We start from the raw sequence: 18,583 nt of genomic DNA on the forward strand, positions 1-18,583 counted from the left end.
TGTGTGTCATCAAAGGAACATACCAGCAAAATATCATGATTCTAGGCATTTGGTTTGTGAGAAGAAGTCATTTGAATATTTGAACAAATTCAACTCAAGCGACCTTTAATACGGGTCAAGGTCGTTTCCTTTTACATACTTTGTGGGGCTCTATCTCAGGAACCTACTAACCAAATATCATGATTATAGGCCTTTTGGTTTATGAGAATTTGTTTGAATGTGATGTTTTAACAAACATGATCCCTGTGACCTTGGATATGGGTTAAGGTCAGTTCTTTTTGCAAACTTTGTTGGGTCTCAACTAAGGAACCTATCAGATGTGGTTCTTGGTTAATGAGGAGAAGTTGTTTCAATAGAGAAATTGATGCCAGACAAACAACGGACCCTACACCATGGCATAAGTTCACTTGACCTTTCAATGATATTGGACTTCCATGCGTTACATACCTGTATGATCTGAAGTGTAGAAGGGGACTTCTATAAACGAGAGGAGATGACTCCATTGGTATGTGGCTGACTTTGGTTCTTGTATCACGTTTTGGCTCTTGGAAGGAAGGAATCTGTTAGGCAATAAAAACAAAATGAGCTTGGGCTCACATAGATATATCCCTATGTACATAGGCTATTTATTTTGACAAAGTACCTGTAGACAGTAAGTCCCCGGGAGACAGTATGTTGTTATATAAGACACAGTACCTGTTGACAGTAAGTCCCAGGGAGACAGTATGTTGTTATATAAGACACAGTACCTGTTGACAGTAAGTCCCAGGGAGACAGTATGTTGTTATATAAGACACAGTACCTGTTGACAGTAAGTCCCAGGGACACAGTATGTTGTTATATAAGACACAGTACCTGTTGACAGTAAGTCCCAGGGAGACAGTATGTTGTTATATAAGACACAGTACCTGTTGACAGTAAGTCCCAGGGAGACAGTATGTTGTTATATAAGACACAGTACCTGTTGACAGTAAGTCCCAGGGAGACAGTATGTTGTTATATAAGACACAGTACCTGTAGACAGTAAGTCCCAGGGAGACATTATGTTGTTATATAAGACACAGTACCTGTTGACAGTCCCAGGGAGACTGTATGTTGTTATATAAGACACAGTACCTGTTGACAGTAAGTCCCAGGGAGACATGTTGTTATATAAGACACAGTACCTGTAGACAGTAAGTCCCGGGGAGACAGTATGTTGTTATATAAGACACAGTACCTGTTGACAGTAAGTCCCAGGGAGACAGTATGTTGTTATATAAGATACAGTACCTGTTGACAGTAAGTCCCAGGGAGACAGTATGTTGTTATATAAGACAAAGTACCTGTTGACAGTAAGTCCCAGGGACACAGTATGTTGTTATATAAGACACAGTACCTGTTGACAGTAAGTCCCAGGGAGACAGTATGTTGTTATATAAGACACAGTACCTGTTGACAGTAAGTCCCAGGAAGACAGTATGTTGTTATATAAGACAAAGTACCTGTTGACAGTAAGTCCCAGGGAGACAGTATGTTGTTATATAAGACACAGTACCTGTTGACAGTAAGTTCCCAGGATACATGCTGTTATATAAGACACAGTACCTGTTGACAGTAAGTCCCAGGGAGACAGTATGTTGTTATATAAGACACAGTACCTGTTGACAGTAAGTCCCAGGGAGACAGTATGTTGTTATATAAGATACAGTACCTGTAGACAGTAAGTCCCGGGGAGACAGTATGTTGTTATATAAGACACAGTATCTGTTGACAGTAAGTCCCAGGGAGACAGTATGTTGTTATATAAGATACAGTACCTGTTGACAGTAAGTCCCAGGGAGACAGTATGTTGTTATATAAGACAAAGTACCTGTTGACAGTAAGTCCCAGGGAGACAGTATGTTGTTATATAAGACACAGTACCTGTTGACAGTAAGTCCCAGGGAGACAGTATGTTGTTATATAAGACACAGTACCTGTTGACAGTAAGTCCCAGGAAGACAGTATGTTGTTATATAAGACAAAGTACCTGTTGACAGTAAGTCCCAGGGAGACAGTATGTTGTTATATAAGACACAGTACCTGTTGACAGTAAGTTCCCAGGATACATGCTGTTATATAAGACACAGTACCTGTTGACAGTAAGTCCCAGGGAGACAGTATGTTGTTATATAAGACACAGTACCTGTTGACAGTAAGTCCCAGGGAGACAGTATGTTGTTATATAAGACACAGTACCTGTTGACAGTAAGTCCCAGGGAGACAGTGTGTTGTTATATAAGACAGAGTACCTGTTGACAGTAAGTCCCAGGGAGACAGTATGTTGTTATATAAGACACAGTACCTGTTGACAGTAAGTCCCAGGGAGACATGTTGTTGTTATATAAGACACAGTACCTGTTGACAGTAAGTCCCAGGGAGACAGTATGTTGTTATATAAGACACAGTACCTGTTGACAGTAGGTCCCAGGGAGTCATGTTGTTATATAAGACACAGTACCTGTTGACAGTAGGTCCCAGGGAGTCATGTTGTTATATAAGACACAGTACCTGTTGACAGTGTGGCAGTAAGATCGAGTGCAACACCAGTGAAGACTGCAGTGAGATCTGGTTTTTGACAGAGAGCAGGGTTTGGAAACGGTCCTCCTGTAATAGTCAACGTTTTCTTTACATTATCTATAAATTTACACGATCTATGCATCTCTACTTCAATCTTCAACATCTATGACCAGGTTTTAAACAAAGCATATAACCAAACTGCCTGGCGACTTGTGTACATTTAATTTTAGTGAGGTGAAAAGACCTGTTGATTCAATTACAATTTTACATTTTCCAAACTTCAGTGTACACATGCTTCATTGGTCAAAGGTGACAAAGTGCAGTCACCAAAATGTTACATATTAACCTATCTACTGGTTATTAAATCTATTCACATTAAACAGAATTACATTGTATTGTTTGGTGTTCTAGTCAGGTTTAAGTAGGGAGAATCTGCATATTTAAATGTGATACTTAAAATTTACTACTTAAAAAAAATGTGTTCATCAACATGCTGCTCTGACATCAGAGTTTAATCCACATTGTCGTAGCCTGTATTGCTCTGACGTCAGAGTTTAATCCACATTGTCGTAGCCTGTATTGCTCTGACGTCAGAGTTTAATCCACATTGTCGTAGCCTGTATTGCTCCGACATCAGAGTTTAATCCACATTGTCGTAGCCTGTATTAACTCACCAGTAGTTTGGTGAGTCGTTTGACCCGCTGAGCACCAGGTAGAGGGAAGACTTTTGCTTTGTTATCACAGATAATGTTGGATGACTTGACCTCAAGGTCACTCTGGGATAATTTTCTTTGACCATCACTGTTCTGGGGCGACAAATTTGGTTTTGTACTTGTATTTAGTTCCATCAATGACCGACGTCGTTTATTAGGTCTTTCCTCGGCTTCACTTTCAGACGTACTTTCGGTGATGTCTATTTCTATCTTCTCTATTCGTGGAATTGCACTTTTCACTTGGTCCTGGGCTGCAGTAGCCACTTTTCTAGCGGCTTCAGTCTCTGCCTTTTTCTTTGCCTGAGCTTGTTTCAACATTTGTATTTTCTTTGCATATTCATCTGCTAATTGTTGTAATTTCTCCTTTTCTTTATCAACACTTTCTACGGGAATATTTTTGTTTTCTTTACCCTTCAAAGACTTCTTCGCTGCTTTCTGTAACAAAAAAAAAAACTCATGTCAGAAATGAAAATCTTGTTTGACCAAAAATAACCTCACAAGGTTCAAGAACAGTATATGAGTGGAATCAGAACAGATACTTGTACATGTATTGAATGTTACTCGTCAGGAAAGTTTTGGGACATCAATGTTACTTGTCAGGAAAGTGTTTGGGACATCAATGTTACTCGTCAGGAAAGTGTTTGGGACTTCAATGTTACTTGTCAGGAAAGTGTTTGGGTCATCAATGTTACTTGTCAGGAAAGTGTTTGGGACTTCAATGTTACTCGTCAGGAAAGTGTTTGGGACTTCAATGTTACTCGTCAGGAAAGTGTTTGGGACTTCAATGTTACTTGTCAGGAAAGTGTTTGGGACATCAATGTTACTTGTCAGGAAAGTGTTTGGGACTTCAATAATACTTGTCAGGAAAGTGTTTGGGACTTCAATGTTACTTGTCAGGAAAGTGTTTGGGACTTCAGTGTTACTCGTCAGGAAAGTGTTTGGGACTTCAGTGTTACTTGTCAGGAAAGTGTTTGGGACTTCAATGTTACTCGTCAGGAAAGTGTTTGGGACTTCAATGTTACTCGTCAGGAAAGTGTTTGGGACATCAATGTTACTCGTCAGGAAAGTGTTTGGGACTTCAGTGTTACTCGTCAGGAAAGTGTTTGGGACATCAGTGTTACTCGTCAGGAAAGTATTTGGGACTTCAATGTTACTCGTCAGGAAAGTGTTTGGGACATCAATGTTACTTGTCAGGAAAGTGTTTGGGGACTTCAGTGTTACTCGTCAGGAAAGTGTTTGGGACTTCAGTGTTACTTGTCAGGAAAGTGTTTGGGACTTCAATGTTACTCGTCAGGAAAGTGTTTGGGACTTCAATGTTACTTGTCAGGAAAGTGTTTGGGACTTCAGTGTTACTTGTCAGGAAAGTGTTTGGGACTTCAATGTTACTTGTCAGGAAAGTTTTGGGGACTTCAGTGTTACTTGTCAGGAAAGTGTTTGGGACTTCAGTGTAACTCGTCAGGAAAGTTTTTGGGACTTCAGTGTTACTCGTCAGGAAAGTTTTAGGACCTCAATGTTACTCGTCAGGAAAGTATTGGGACTTCAATGTTACTGGTCAGAAAAGTTTTGGGACTTCAATGTTACTTGTCAGGAAAGTGTTTGGGACATCAGTGTTACTCGTCAGGAAAGTTTTGGGACAGTGTATTTCTAGGAGTGATTCTGTCGTACCTCATTAACTAGAGTGACAGAGATGTTTTCCAGCTTGTTTTTCTCCGAAGCTTTCACAGCCACCACAGTGCGGGGTTTATACGACGTCCCATAAAGTGTCTGGCCGATGTGTAATGTCTTCTGTTCTAGTTGTTTAAACGCCTCCTGCTTCTTGTAGATATTAGCCCTGAATGCACGTGCCTGTAAAATAATATTCATGAGAAGGACTAAGAATTCGCTTTGTCATACTTGAGTATAATGTACACTTAGACTGCACATCATACACCAGTACAGACAGATTGAATCATTGAATTATTGAAATATGGTAAATGCATAAAATAGATAGCCGTTCTAATGTTTAATTGAAATTGGATACGACTATCTATTAATTTAGAAACAATCACATAATAAACATTGTTGTGCCACACCCATATAACCTTGCTAGCTGAATCTTTTTGGGAATCTCCATTATGCTCTTTCCTCATCTCTGACTCAATTAAGAATCAAACGAAACATGAAATTTTATATCTGCAACTAATTTGTTATAAATTCAGAACTTTGCCAGAATTCACAATATTTGTTCAACTCAAGTTTATATTTATGAAGCTGTACAGTACATGTGTGTGGGAACATTTTTTTTAGATACCACAAAATATTGTACATGTCGTTAAATAGTTTGTAGACACTTCAAAAAGATTGTCTTGTCATGAAACAGTTTGCAGATACCACAAATGATTGTGCTTGTCGTTGAATAGTTTCTAGATACCACAAAAGATCACACTTGTCGTCAAGACACTTTGCAGATGCCATAAAAGTATATGGATAAATATATAGAAGAGAAATATCACATAAGCTTCTTCAGTGGTTGATGATATAGAGTTAGATGGAAATACAATATATATATAATTCTTTTAACTAATTAGAGTAGGCTGACTGCCATTTGCATACCAGTAGGTCTATAGAAGAAAGTCTAAGAAGAATGTGGACTTGCCTCTATAGACCTATGTAAATGCCAGTACACACTATACTGGGATATCTAAAGTGTAAGAAGTTAAATATTCTACCAAGTATTCAACAAATTTATTCCCGTTATCTCAGTAATCACACATTTTTCATTACAAAACAGAAAATAGATCTCATATTTACAAATTTGTTTTTATCATCACTTACATGTTTACGGACTTTTTCAAACTGTTCTCTGTGAGCATTAGCCACTTTTTCTGCAGCTACAAGTTGTTCCTTCAGTTTGAGGATGTTATCCTGGGCCTGTTTTGCGCTCTTGTGGTACTTTGATGCTTTACTTAACAACCCCTTAAAGATAGCCTGGTCCTGTAGGATACTGATCCTGGAACAACAAGTACAATACATCAATACAAGTACCGTACTAGAACTTATATACATCAATACAATAGTGTACAATACTAGAACGTATATACAGTAGAACTTCGTTAACTCGAACTCGGAAAACTTGAATACCCCGCTTAACTCGAAGTACCTCGTCAGTCCCGGCCGAATTCTCTCTTTATCTTAGTAAAAAAATTCGGAAAACTCGAACTCGGAAAACTCGAAAAACTTGGATAATACGAAGTGAAAATTTGGTCCCAACAATAAAAATCCTATTTGAAATGATCGAATAACTCGAAGTATAATTTTCCTGTCTAACAATGATCGGGGGTAAAAAGCCGACATTTTTTAACAGCGAAATTCTGTTTGTAATACTGAATATATCGGCACTACAAACCTACATGCTATTTTAAGTGTTTCATAAATTCATTAAAGAAATTGTCGGTGGAATCTTATAACAACAACTCTTGGTGATAAAAAGTACTGCTTTACTTACATCAGGTAATTTCCTAAGGCGGTCGCCGATAATAGTACACACGATAGTCAACAACTCATCTACCCGCTCGCTCAAGCGGAACTAATCTCTGACACACCGGTAGATCTACTCGGCTGATGTTTTACAGGTGTAGAAATGAAACAGTCACCAGTGCCTATTAAATCTTTAAACTGCTGAAACAATTGCGTAATAACTGCCGAGGTGTTCAGAGTACGACTGTAACGGTCAGCGCTGTCTATTAAATCGGAATACATGCTAACTCAGTAACAGCAACATTTTATACGCACATGCGCAGCCCAACTTCCGGTGCTAATACACATGGAAATGGCGTGGTTATCAATAAAACGTAAGTAGGCCTATCAAACAGTATTGTATATGTCCAATATAAGGTAATGGTTCTGTTACGTTTTACATACAATCTGTGTTAAACTTAAACGGTTATTTGATTTGACATGAATAAATTGTTATTCTGTCGAATTCCGTTTTATCGTTATTCCTTTTGCAAACATGACTTGCACATCAGATTGTTATTGAAGTGACTAAGTGAAAGAAACTATCTTGACTGTATAGTGGCAAAACTACACCAAACTACAAGTGACAGAAGGAAACATTACATATATATTTACATGTATTGACCAGTCTTCACACTAAACTGATGAGCGACAGAGCAGAGTTATAATGATTATATAATGATGACAATTCACAATATTGACCAAAGTTTTCACTCGCTTAATTCGAACACTCGGATAACTCGAAGTTTGTTCGTGGTCCCGTCGACTTCGAGTTAACCAAGTTCCACTGTACATCAATACAGTAGTGTAGTGTACAGTACCATCAATACCAAACACAATTTAAGAACCTGTAATATCTGCAAAATTTTCAAGAAAAATGTGTTATGCTATCTACAGACAGGTCACCAATAATCTGTGTTGATCAGAGCTGCTGTTTTCATCATGTTTCTGAACAGTTTAGCTAATTTTAGTTTCTAAAATAAGAGACGGACAGTGATTTGGTGTTGATTTTGTGGAGAATTTTGAAGGTTGACTTGATATTAAAAATTTGTAGGTCAGACTATGCTTAGATTTTATCCAAGACAATTGTGATATCCTGTACATTGACTAGATTAGTAAGACAATGGATTATGGTGATATCCTGTATACTGACTAGATTAGTAAGACAATGGTAATATCCTGTACATTGACTAGATTAGTAAGACAATGGTGATATCCTGTATACTGACTAGATTAGTAAGACAATTGTGGTATCCTGTACATTGACTAGATTAGTAAGACAATGGTGATATCCTGTATATTGACTAGATTAGTAAGACAATGGTGATATCCTCTATACTGACTAGATTAGTAAGACAATGATTACCTCTGTTTGTTCATCTCTTCCTCGTATTTCCTGATTTCCTTTTGAATATCTTCCTCTTTTACGTGACCTTCACTGCTTTGATTACTCTGTAAGAGAGAAAGATTGATGCGATGACCTGTATTCGAAAACATAAATGATCAAAATCTACATTAAAAGTCAGCTCTTTGCTATCACCATTAATGTATTTAATAACTTAGTGCCTAGTAGATCCGAAACCATGACACTTTGGAAATAAGTCTTGTACAGCAAGTCTTGGCTGAAACCATGTATACATGACATACACCTGCGCACATTCCAGCCACATCTGAAATAATGGCCTATATAGTAGACCCTGAACCCTGTACTTTGTAATTACATGTAGACATCCTAGTGCATAAGTGTAACGTGCACCAGGGGAACAACAGAGCGGTCACCCATCCAAGAGCTGACCACGCTCAAGGTTGCTTAACTTCGGTACATAGACATGACAATCAACCGCACAGCTAGCTTTTGTACTATACAGCTGAAATGCCCATATCCGTGAACCATCATATAAGTAGGCCCTGAACTCTGTACATGGTACTTACATCTAGACATCCAAGTGTATAAGTAGGCCCAGAACCCTGTACATGGTACTTACATCTACAGACATCCTAGTGTATAAGTAGGCCCAGAACCCTGTACATGGTACTTACATCTACAGACATCCAAGTGTATAAGTAGGCCCTGAACCCTGTACATGGTACTTACATCTACAGACATCCTAGTGTATAAGTAGGCCCTGAACCCTGTACATGGTACTTACATCTACAGACATCCTAGTGTATAAGTAGGCCCTGAACTCTGTACATGTGACTTACATCTACAAACATACTAGTGTAAAAGTAGACCCCGAACCCTGTACATATGACTTACAACTTACATCTACTTACATCCTAGCAGATAAGAAGGCCCTGAACCCTGTATGCGTTACTTACATCTACAGACATCCTAGCCTCATTAAGGAATGAATCCAGCCCCCCTAGAAGACTCTGTACTGCAGTAACTGGTGCTGGCACATCGTCTTCCTCATCCGTGGAATCCTCATTTAAATTAATAACCACAGGAGCCTGTATAGGGACCTGTTAAATGAAAATAAGATCATGTTCTCATTTTATTACCACTAAAAAGGTATCGTTCAAACATTTATAGTAACCTTTACGATTGTTCAGAAATGAAATTTTAGAATGAGAAACATAGAATGACTATATCAGAGTGGCCCTGTAGGATTAACATGTTACTATATTATCTATTACTGGTCAGTATAACTTGAAAATACAACCCACTAGGACATCTTTTTAGACATGATTTAGAAGAGCCGGTAGCTATACTGAGAGTTAAACATTACTTACATGAGCCATAGTTACTAACTCTGCTTGCTTCTTCCTCTTTTTCGCTGTCAATAATGCTCTAGTGACCTGTGTATTCTGTACAGAGTCGGAGGCTGATTTTGTGAGAGGGGCAGGAGATATACTACGTGAGGATACAGGAGAAACTTCCTCAGATTTAATCTAAAGAAAAGGATGAAATACAACACAATTCAGATTTCTGTTTAAGCAAAAAATATTTGAAAATTATACATATGATGAACTAGAAGCATAATCATAGTTTAAAGCCTTGTTAAAGAATATTGCCTTAAATATCATAATAAATATAGAGATTAAACAATAAAATCTAACATACAAACTATGACACAAAAAAAATCAGAAAAGTCACTCCGATGAAACATACCTCCTGTTTTATTCTGTCTCTCTGCTGCTGTTCCTTCTTTTTGATGGCCATTGACCTTAAAAGCTCTGCCCTCAGCATGGCTGCTTCATCTCCAAAGATTTCCTCGTCTTCATCCTCTGGCATATGTTTTGGGGGAGGAGGAGGAGCCATATCAGGTGGAGGTTCCAGTGGTAGGGGTGGTGGTTCCTCTGGCAGGGGAGGAGGTGGGGCTACCTCCTCTGAAGGTAAGGGTGGAGGGGGAGGAGGAGGCAATAAGGAGTAAGGCATCACAGGATCAGTGGCAGGGTAGGGCATCACTACAGGACAGCCTAATGCTAAATCCCAGATGTTTTCTGTGTCCAGTAACAGATTACTTTGCATGTCAAGGGGTTGTGCCTGTAAAGACCAGATAAACCAGAAATCAAATGCTAACAGTTTATATCAAATTCTGGCTTCTTTTGTTAACTTTAACTTGGATTGAGCTTAGTCATCTAAAAAACATGTATCAGATTTATACTAGGAACTCGTCTGAAGTAGAGCAAATGTGTTAGCAATATTTTTTCAAAGGATTACAAGTATGACAAGTGGATTTTAAATGAATGTAGTATGTTTTAGAAGTGTTCTAAGAACTTACCATATACTGTGTTGTCTGTGGTATTATATCGGTATCAGGGACCAGTGGGTAGTCTTCATAGCCTGTTACAGGGTCCGTAGATATAGCTACAATAGATCATTACATGGTACATTTAACTCATTTAGCCCATCACAGGGTCCGTAGATATAGCTACAAAAGATTATTACATGGTAACTCATTTAGCCCGTCACAGGGTCCGTAGATATAGCTACAATAGATCATTACATGGTAACTCATTTAGCCCGTCACAGGGTCCGTAGATATAGCTACAAAAGATTATTACATGGTAACTCATTTAGCCCATCACAGGGTCCGTAGATATAGCTACAAAAGATTATTACATGGTAACTCATTTAGCCCGTCACAGGGTCCCTAGATATAGCTACAAAAGATTATTACATGGTAACTCATTTAGCCCGTCACAGGGTCCGTAGATATAGCTACAATAGATCATTACATGGTACATTTAACTCATTTAGCCCGTCACAGGGTCCTTAGATATAGCTACAAAAGATTATTACATGGTAACTCATTTAGCCCATCACAGGGTCCGTAGATATAGCTACAAAAGATTATTACATGGTAACTCATTTAGCCCGTCACAGGGTCCGTAGATATAGCTACAAAAGATTATTACATGGTAAATTTAACTCATTTAGCCCATCACAGGGTCCGTAGATATAGCTACAAAAGATTATTACATGGTAAATTTAACTCATTTAGCCCGTCACAGGGTCCATAGATATAGCTACAAAAGATTATTACATGGTAACTCATTTAGCCCGTCACAGGGTCCGTAGATATAGCTACAATAGATCATTACATGGTACATTTAACTCATTTAGCCCGTCACAGGGTCCGTAGATATAGCTACAAAAGATTATTACATGGTAACTCATTAACACTCAAAGTTTAGAGTTAATAGCTTTAGATTGTTACATTTCTTATTGAACACTATATCTGAGAAAGTTTTTGCTTATGTTTATTGTGAACAGTGAGTTGTTTACCTGGAGACCCAGGGTCACTGTCGATATCCATGGCCACCTCCTCATAGTTGTCCTGTAGGGTAGGTTTCGCTGAAGGGTGGACATGTGGTGTGCCTTTCTTGTCTGTGGGAGACTGCATATTAAAACAATAACCAATATAAAGCTAATATATACATGTACACTAAATGGTTAACTCGAGTTGGATATCCCTACCTGTAACATTTCTTTAATGTTTAAATATATCAGTTGATGTTCATGTCTGGTAAAATCTTACTTAATTCAGTAAAACATAACACTCTCATTGATGTAAGGGACATAACTCCTATCCAAACTGTTAAAATGCATGTATCTGTTGGTTTTCCTGTCCCAACCTAGATTACCTTGGTGCTTTTAACAGCTGTTGGAGATTGTTTACTAGACTTGTTTGGATATCTTTTATCTGCAAGAAGAGATAAAAATCTGGAAACTTGTTCTGAAGCATCATCAAGTGTTAATATTCTCTGAATTTCTCGTGTCTGATCTTCACGTTGACGTTCTGTCTTTCGTCGTTCCTCTTCCTGTTGCCGTTTTTCTTCCTCTCTCCGTCTTCGTTGGAGTTCCTGTTTCCGATTACTATCACTACTAGGTTCGTGTGGCCTTGACCTTGACTGGCTGTAACTAGAGCTGACTCTGCCAGTCATGGGTCTGGCCCTCACACTTGTGGCGGGGCGATTTCTATAGTCTTCTTTTTCTACAACAGAACAAATTTATACTAAAATCCAAAGCAGAATCTTTCACCTCATTCTAAATAACAACAACAATGTATAAAACAATGGAATTGAACTGATGTGATGTTACATGGATCATTAATAATCCTGTGACCTACTTTTTTCATTACTAATACTTCGGCCGTCTCCCTTGCGTGTGAGATTAGTTTTGGAGCGACGTCTACTTTTTCTTGGTGAGGATTTTGAAGGTGAAGATTTTGATGAAGGAGATTTTGATGATGATGGAGACTTGCTTGCTTTAGAAACTGGTTTTTTCTCTTCTAAATCTCCTTCTTTTTTCAATGATGACTCTAAAGCCATCCGTCGCAACATGAGCTCATCTAAGTCGACATCCAAGTCATCATCATTTTTTCCCTCACCCTACAAACATAACAATTGTAAATAGAAACTGGTATAAATTCTACAAGTAACCAGGGCTTGAAGTGGATAATTTTACCAGGTGGCCTATGGGCTACCAGCCCATAAAATCTTTAGGCCAATGGAAAAGTTGGGTTGCCCGGCCCAATTGTCTTAATTTCTCCAAAACATTTCTTAATAACTTTTCAGATCAGGAAACAAAAACACCTGTAACTTTTTGGATCGTAAATGTCATTCAAGTATCAACTGCAACCTTTGGAAGAATAATAACCAAATAGCAAACTTATACACATCTATCAGAGCTTGATGAAATCACAACATATTGAATTTAAGTAGTGCAGTCATTTTACAAAGCATGCTTTAGATTGTAATAAGAGAAGTGTTTATGTTATGGTAATAGGGCGCATATACTGAATTTTACTTCATGTTTAATATTTTCAAAACAAATTTTCTAGTTGCCATGCAGGTACCTTACAGGCCAATAACTGGTTGCCAATGGTGAATTTAAGACGCCATGGCCACCAAAATAAGCACAACTTTGAGCATGGAAACTCATACATTTTTTCTAATAATTCATAAAACTTGAGTATAAATTATTATTCCTCATTCATCTCATTTATTTTTAATCTAAATTTGTTTACACTCATAATTTGACCTCAATTTAGTATTCAAATACATTTTAATTTAAAGCAATATTATGCAAAGACCAAATGTTCAATTTTCATATAAGATTCATATAGCTATTTCAATGTAATAATTCTGAAATTGTATATTAAAAACTTAATTTAATTTCATATAAGATAATCTGTGAATTCTTTACAATCTTAATTTCATACACAAATGTATATGGATTCTCATATTCTTCACACAGACTACATACACAGCAATTTACAGTAGAGAATTTACAGTAGATAGCCAAGAGAATTTAGAGTAGATAGCTATGATAATTTACAGTAGATAGCTACGAGAATTTACTGTAGATAGCTACGAGAATTTACAGTAGATAGCCATGATAATGTACAGTAGATAGCCATGATAATGTACAGTAGATAGCTATGAGAATTTACAGTAGATAGCAATGAGAATTTACAGTAGAGAATTTACAGTAGAGAATTTACAGTAGATAGCCAATTAGAATTTAGAGTAGATAGCTATGAGAATTTACAGTAGATAGCTATGAGATTTTACAGTAGATAGCTATGAGAATTTACAGTAGATAGCTATGAGAATTTACAGTAGAGAATTTACAGTAGATAGCCAATTAGAATTTAGAGTAGAGAATTTACAGTAGATAGCCAATTAGAATTTAGAGTAGATAGCCATGATAATGTAGTAGATAGCTACGAGAATTTACAGTAGATAGCTACAAGAATTTACAGAAGATAGCTACAAGAATTTACAGTAGCTAGCTATGAGAATTTACAGTAGATATAGCTATGAGAATTTACAGTAGATAGCCATGATAGTGTACAGTGTAGATAGCCACAGGAATTTACAGTGGAGAATTCACAGTAGATTGCCATGGGAATTTACAGTAAATAGCCATGAGAATTTACAATAGATAGCAACGAGAATCCACAGTAGATAGCCAACTTACATTTTGGGTTGGTTTGTCAGCATCTTTTTCAGGTTGAACAGCAGCTGTTTCATGTTTGTTTGGTTTGTCTATATCTATAGGTGTTGATTTACTGTTTGTCTCTGCCTTTCCTGGCATCGAGCTATTTATTTCTCCATCAGGCACTTGTCCAGCCTTCTTACCTTCCGCAGTCTGCTCAAACTTTTCTGTTAAATCTGTTGTTGATTTTTCTGCTACAATAGGGACCAACTCCTTGGTAGTTGTAGAAGGTTGTCTTTTTTCATCCTTTGGAAACTCAGACTTTTTAACTGGAGGTTTATCATATTTTGCCAATTGGTCACGGATATTCTTCTGTTGAATTTTATAACTTTCTAACAAATCATCATACTCATCTTTTTTTGATTCCTCACTTTTCTTCACATTCTGACGTGATGTCTTTAATTTCCTTTTGTCCCAGACTGAGATTTGGTAAAGGATAAGTAATTTATAAGTATCACACATTGCTATGCTAGTTTGATACAGAATGTTATTGACACTGGCTACTCTTGATAGTAACACTCGTCAAACTGAGCTACCAGCAACAGATTACTGATGATCAATTCAAAGTGTTTTGTAACTGTTTATCTTCCATTTGTCTTTTGCATGAAAAGGCAAAATTTTCACACATCTTACTAGCATTTGGCATAGAAATATTCAACAAGGCTTTATTTTTAATATATACAAGTCTATACCAAGCTATCACATTTCATCACCAATAAAAAATCTTTAAAAGTTTTCAATTACAATAGGCCTAATTGTCAAATTATTCTTTAATAATCAATTCATATATAATATGAGAATGGGAAAGGTGAGATCAAACATTTGACTTTGGAAGACATCTTTTGTAGTTAAGGATTTCAAGCATTATTCAAGCGTTATTTGATTTTTGCTAATTTCAGTATTTTTTCCATCATTATTGTCACCAATTTCTTTTAACATTTTTTTTTTGGACACAGATTTCTTGGTGTCTCGAAAACAAAATCATAACTGCTAGCTACAAAATCCATCAAAACTTATTTGAAGAAATGTGAAATGCAGCAAGGGGTAATATTCAGGAATATGCCGTAAGGTCTAAAACTACATTGATCAAAGTGTCTCATATCTTCTAGAGGGATTATTTTCTCAACTTAGTGTTATAGACGTACATTGCAATGTTTTATCAGGTTGAGGAAAACTGCCAACTTGTACATATTACACAAACTCACATATTATATGCAAGTTAAAGTATGTATTTGTTACGAAAAGTGAAAAAGCCAAATCGCTTATTAAACAGTTAATTTTGTAAGATATTATTTTAAGAGTGTTTATTTACGAAAAGGTAAATAATAGTTTACTAATATGTTTACTGAAAGCGTTGTCTATTTAGAAACTTTATGCTACGTACTCTACCAGAAATCATGCACCAATTTCTGGTATTTTTCAGCGTGCAAATAATTTTTATTATTGCATTTGTATGTTTTCACGACTAAATACATGCGACTTAGACAAACAATTTCAATGTCACTTTTAAAGTGATTTTGGCTATTTTTATTAGCAAAGCTATGCCACAATTGGCCATGGTGTATAATAGACAAGTTTGCATATTATTCACAAGTTGGTTTTTCCCAACCTGTTTATGGGATTTGTTACAGTTTTAACCGTAAATGACAGCTGCATTAGAAGAATAGTCAGGCCAGCAACAATTAGTTTGAATGTTAAGGATACATCCCGGTGAAGCATGTGGTATAGGTGTGTCATGATCCCTGGGTCTTGGTTCAACCCTATTGTCGTTACACCACTCCCGCATTCCTCTCCCTCGTATTGGCGTAGGCATCTTTCGAGCTGTCAGTGGAGGAGGGCCAGGAGGAGGGGGTGGTGGGTATCTAGTCACGTGGTTACCCCCGGGATGAATTCTGTCATAGTGAGGTAGGTTAGATACAGGAGGCATCCCATGACTGTAGTCGAACACCTGGACAGACCCACGAGCTCCAGGATTAGAATTAGGCCTTATGTGTACTCCCTTCTCCTTCCAGTCGGTATTATACATAGGTCGGTATACTTTCCCCCCATATGAATTGGCGGGAAATCTATCAACATTATTAGTCTCTCTTGTGTTAAAATTTTCATTATTAGACTTTCTATAAACGTTTCTATCGCCATCTCCCCGATTACTGAGAGAGGGCCTATTATGGTCAACACTCGATAAGCTTTTGCTCGTTTCCACGAGGTCATCGTCGTCCGACAACTCGCCTTCTTCTTTAGTGGAATCATTATGAAATTTCATTGCTTCTGTCCCTTCCATACTGTCCAGTTCATTTTCAAGCACATTAGCACAACCAGTTTCACTTTCGATAGAGTTCGATTCAGAAACGGAACAAATATGGCGTCAACTTGCACGAATGTAAGGGGATGTAACTCCGAAAGTACATCCGCCTGCAGGTCGAAAATTGTTGCTTGTAACAGACACTGCATTTTGATTATTATATACACATACTATATATAGATATCTACATGTATTATATATTGTATAACAAAGACGAGAATTTATAGGGACTTCAAAGCAGTAATTAAAAATTCACAAGAAGATATTTATGTTTCATTTCTAGAAAGATTTTTTTTATGAACCAAAGGTGAAATTGCAGTTTCAAAGAATAAAGAGAAAGTTTGTAAGCCAGTCATCCTAGTCTGTTAGTATGCTCCAAGAAGTAATGTCGAGTGGTAGAAACGTTAACGAAGAAGGTGAAAAAAAGACGGTCCGCATAGCAATAAATCATTTATGTTTCTGCGTGGCTAACGGAAGCAGGTAGCCTCAACCTCCGCACAATAAATTGCCATCTGACATCGTTAGTATACCCACTTTCAACTCCTTCATTCAAATGAAAATGCAGACTAATTAAACTTTCTTCAACAGACTATCCATAATCTTCTTCTTTTTTCTCTCTCTCTTCTACTTTCTGAGCAAGCTTTGTAGGTAGGGGAGGCCCAATCACTGGTTTGCTCAGAATTCTCTCCCTCTTGAATAACTTTTTCTTCATAACATATTCTATTTATTATGTATTAACATAGTCTGTCACTTGTATATTCAACTGGTTGAAGGTGGTCACTATATGGTAGAAGTAGAAATATTGGATTTCCTTTGGCCAATAAAGCCCCATACTACATTTCATCAAAATAAATTCAGTTTTAACTCCACATCACGTGTACATAACCCGCACACCGAAAATTTGAATCAAGTTTCGTCTATGAGGGTATTCTACTGAGGGTATTCTACACTAAAGCAGACAGTTCGCTGAACAAACTAGACGAATTAAAGGCTCTAGTCCACAATACGACGTAATAGCAATTACAGAAACACTTCCAAAAACAGAGTGAATCTACATATACAAAACTCGGAGTTTAAGATCGATAGCTACCAACTATATATGGATGATCCCAAAATTATCGCGGACGAGGAGTACTTATATATGTTCCAGTTGAGTGTAAGCTAACCTTTACACCCTAGAGCACTCCTAGTGCTAGTGCACTACGTTTAAACTAGTAGTGCACTACGTCCAGTCAGGTGTGACCACAAATCCCCCTATACAGGTAATGAACAGTGTCACTGGACCCCTTAAAACTCGGATTTGTAGTGGGTTTTTCGGCATAACTGTCTAATTTTCTTTTAGCCCCGGATATGACGCGACAGGTGGCGTTACTGGTCAAGACGAAGAATGTGATTGGTCAATGTAGCGGTAAATGCAAAATGCAGATATGCAGTTAAAGACGAAACAAAATTAAGATTGAATGCAAGCTGAATAAGTGGATGTATCTATTCAAATGACGCATTAATAACAATTATCAATATGTTCCTGATTCAAATGAAGTCTTATTATCACCAAAAATGATTCAAACTGATATAATGTTGCTATCCTTGCTGAAACGCATTTATTAATTAGTTCGTTAACTTATTTCACCAGCAGTTTTACATTATAACCACATGCATTAAAACTATGCCGTTTACCTTTTTTAAAGATATTTCTTGTTTATCATTAATTTTTTTATAGTGTAAAAATACGGTTTATCTTCCTGATTTCATTTTGATTCTTCACATATATTTTTAGCCCACCATCTAATGATCTATTCAAATTGCCCTGCGTCCGTGGTCCGTCCGTCCATCCCTCCGTCCGTAAACAATTCTTGTTATCGTTATTTCTCAGAAAGTACAGGAGGGATTTTTCTCAAATTTCATATGTAGGTTTCCCTTGGTGACTAGTTATGCAGATTGCATTTTGGGACAAGTCGGAAAACAACATGGCCGACAGGCAGCCATCTTGGATTTTGACAATTGAAGTTTGTTATCGCTATTTTTCAGAAAGTACTGAAGGGTTCTTTCTCAAATTTCATATGTATATGTTCCCCTTGG

At 37.2% G+C, this 18,583-nt stretch overlaps 1 protein-coding gene across 1 annotated transcript in view; it reads right to left on the reverse strand.

The window, feature by feature from the left end:
• Positions 1-16,580, reverse strand: part of LOC117328100 (zinc finger C3H1 domain-containing protein-like) — a 72,124-nt gene extending 55,544 nt beyond the window's left edge. Inside the window, exons 1-15 of the mRNA XM_033885461.1 lie at positions 15,907-16,580; positions 14,185-14,621; positions 12,329-12,590; positions 11,844-12,193; positions 11,485-11,596; positions 10,478-10,563; positions 9,865-10,239; positions 9,486-9,644; positions 9,072-9,215; positions 8,116-8,201; positions 6,069-6,243; positions 4,920-5,099; positions 3,216-3,689; positions 2,533-2,628; positions 448-560 (exon numbers count right to left, since the gene is read on the reverse strand). Coding sequence (XP_033741352.1) covers positions 448-560; positions 2,533-2,628; positions 3,216-3,689; positions 4,920-5,099; positions 6,069-6,243; positions 8,116-8,201; positions 9,072-9,215; positions 9,486-9,644; positions 9,865-10,239; positions 10,478-10,563; positions 11,485-11,596; positions 11,844-12,193; positions 12,329-12,590; positions 14,185-14,621; positions 15,907-16,483 — 3,626 coding nt within the window. The 5' untranslated portion in view covers positions 16,484-16,580. The remainder of the gene's footprint in view (positions 1-447; positions 561-2,532; positions 2,629-3,215; positions 3,690-4,919; positions 5,100-6,068; positions 6,244-8,115; positions 8,202-9,071; positions 9,216-9,485; positions 9,645-9,864; positions 10,240-10,477; positions 10,564-11,484; positions 11,597-11,843; positions 12,194-12,328; positions 12,591-14,184; positions 14,622-15,906) is intronic.
• Positions 16,581-18,583: the final 2,003 nt, after the last annotated feature.

Source organism: Pecten maximus, chromosome 5 (genome assembly GCF_902652985.1).
Source record: "Pecten maximus chromosome 5, xPecMax1.1, whole genome shotgun sequence".
Classification (NCBI taxonomy): domain Eukaryota; kingdom Metazoa; phylum Mollusca; class Bivalvia; order Pectinida; family Pectinidae; genus Pecten; species Pecten maximus.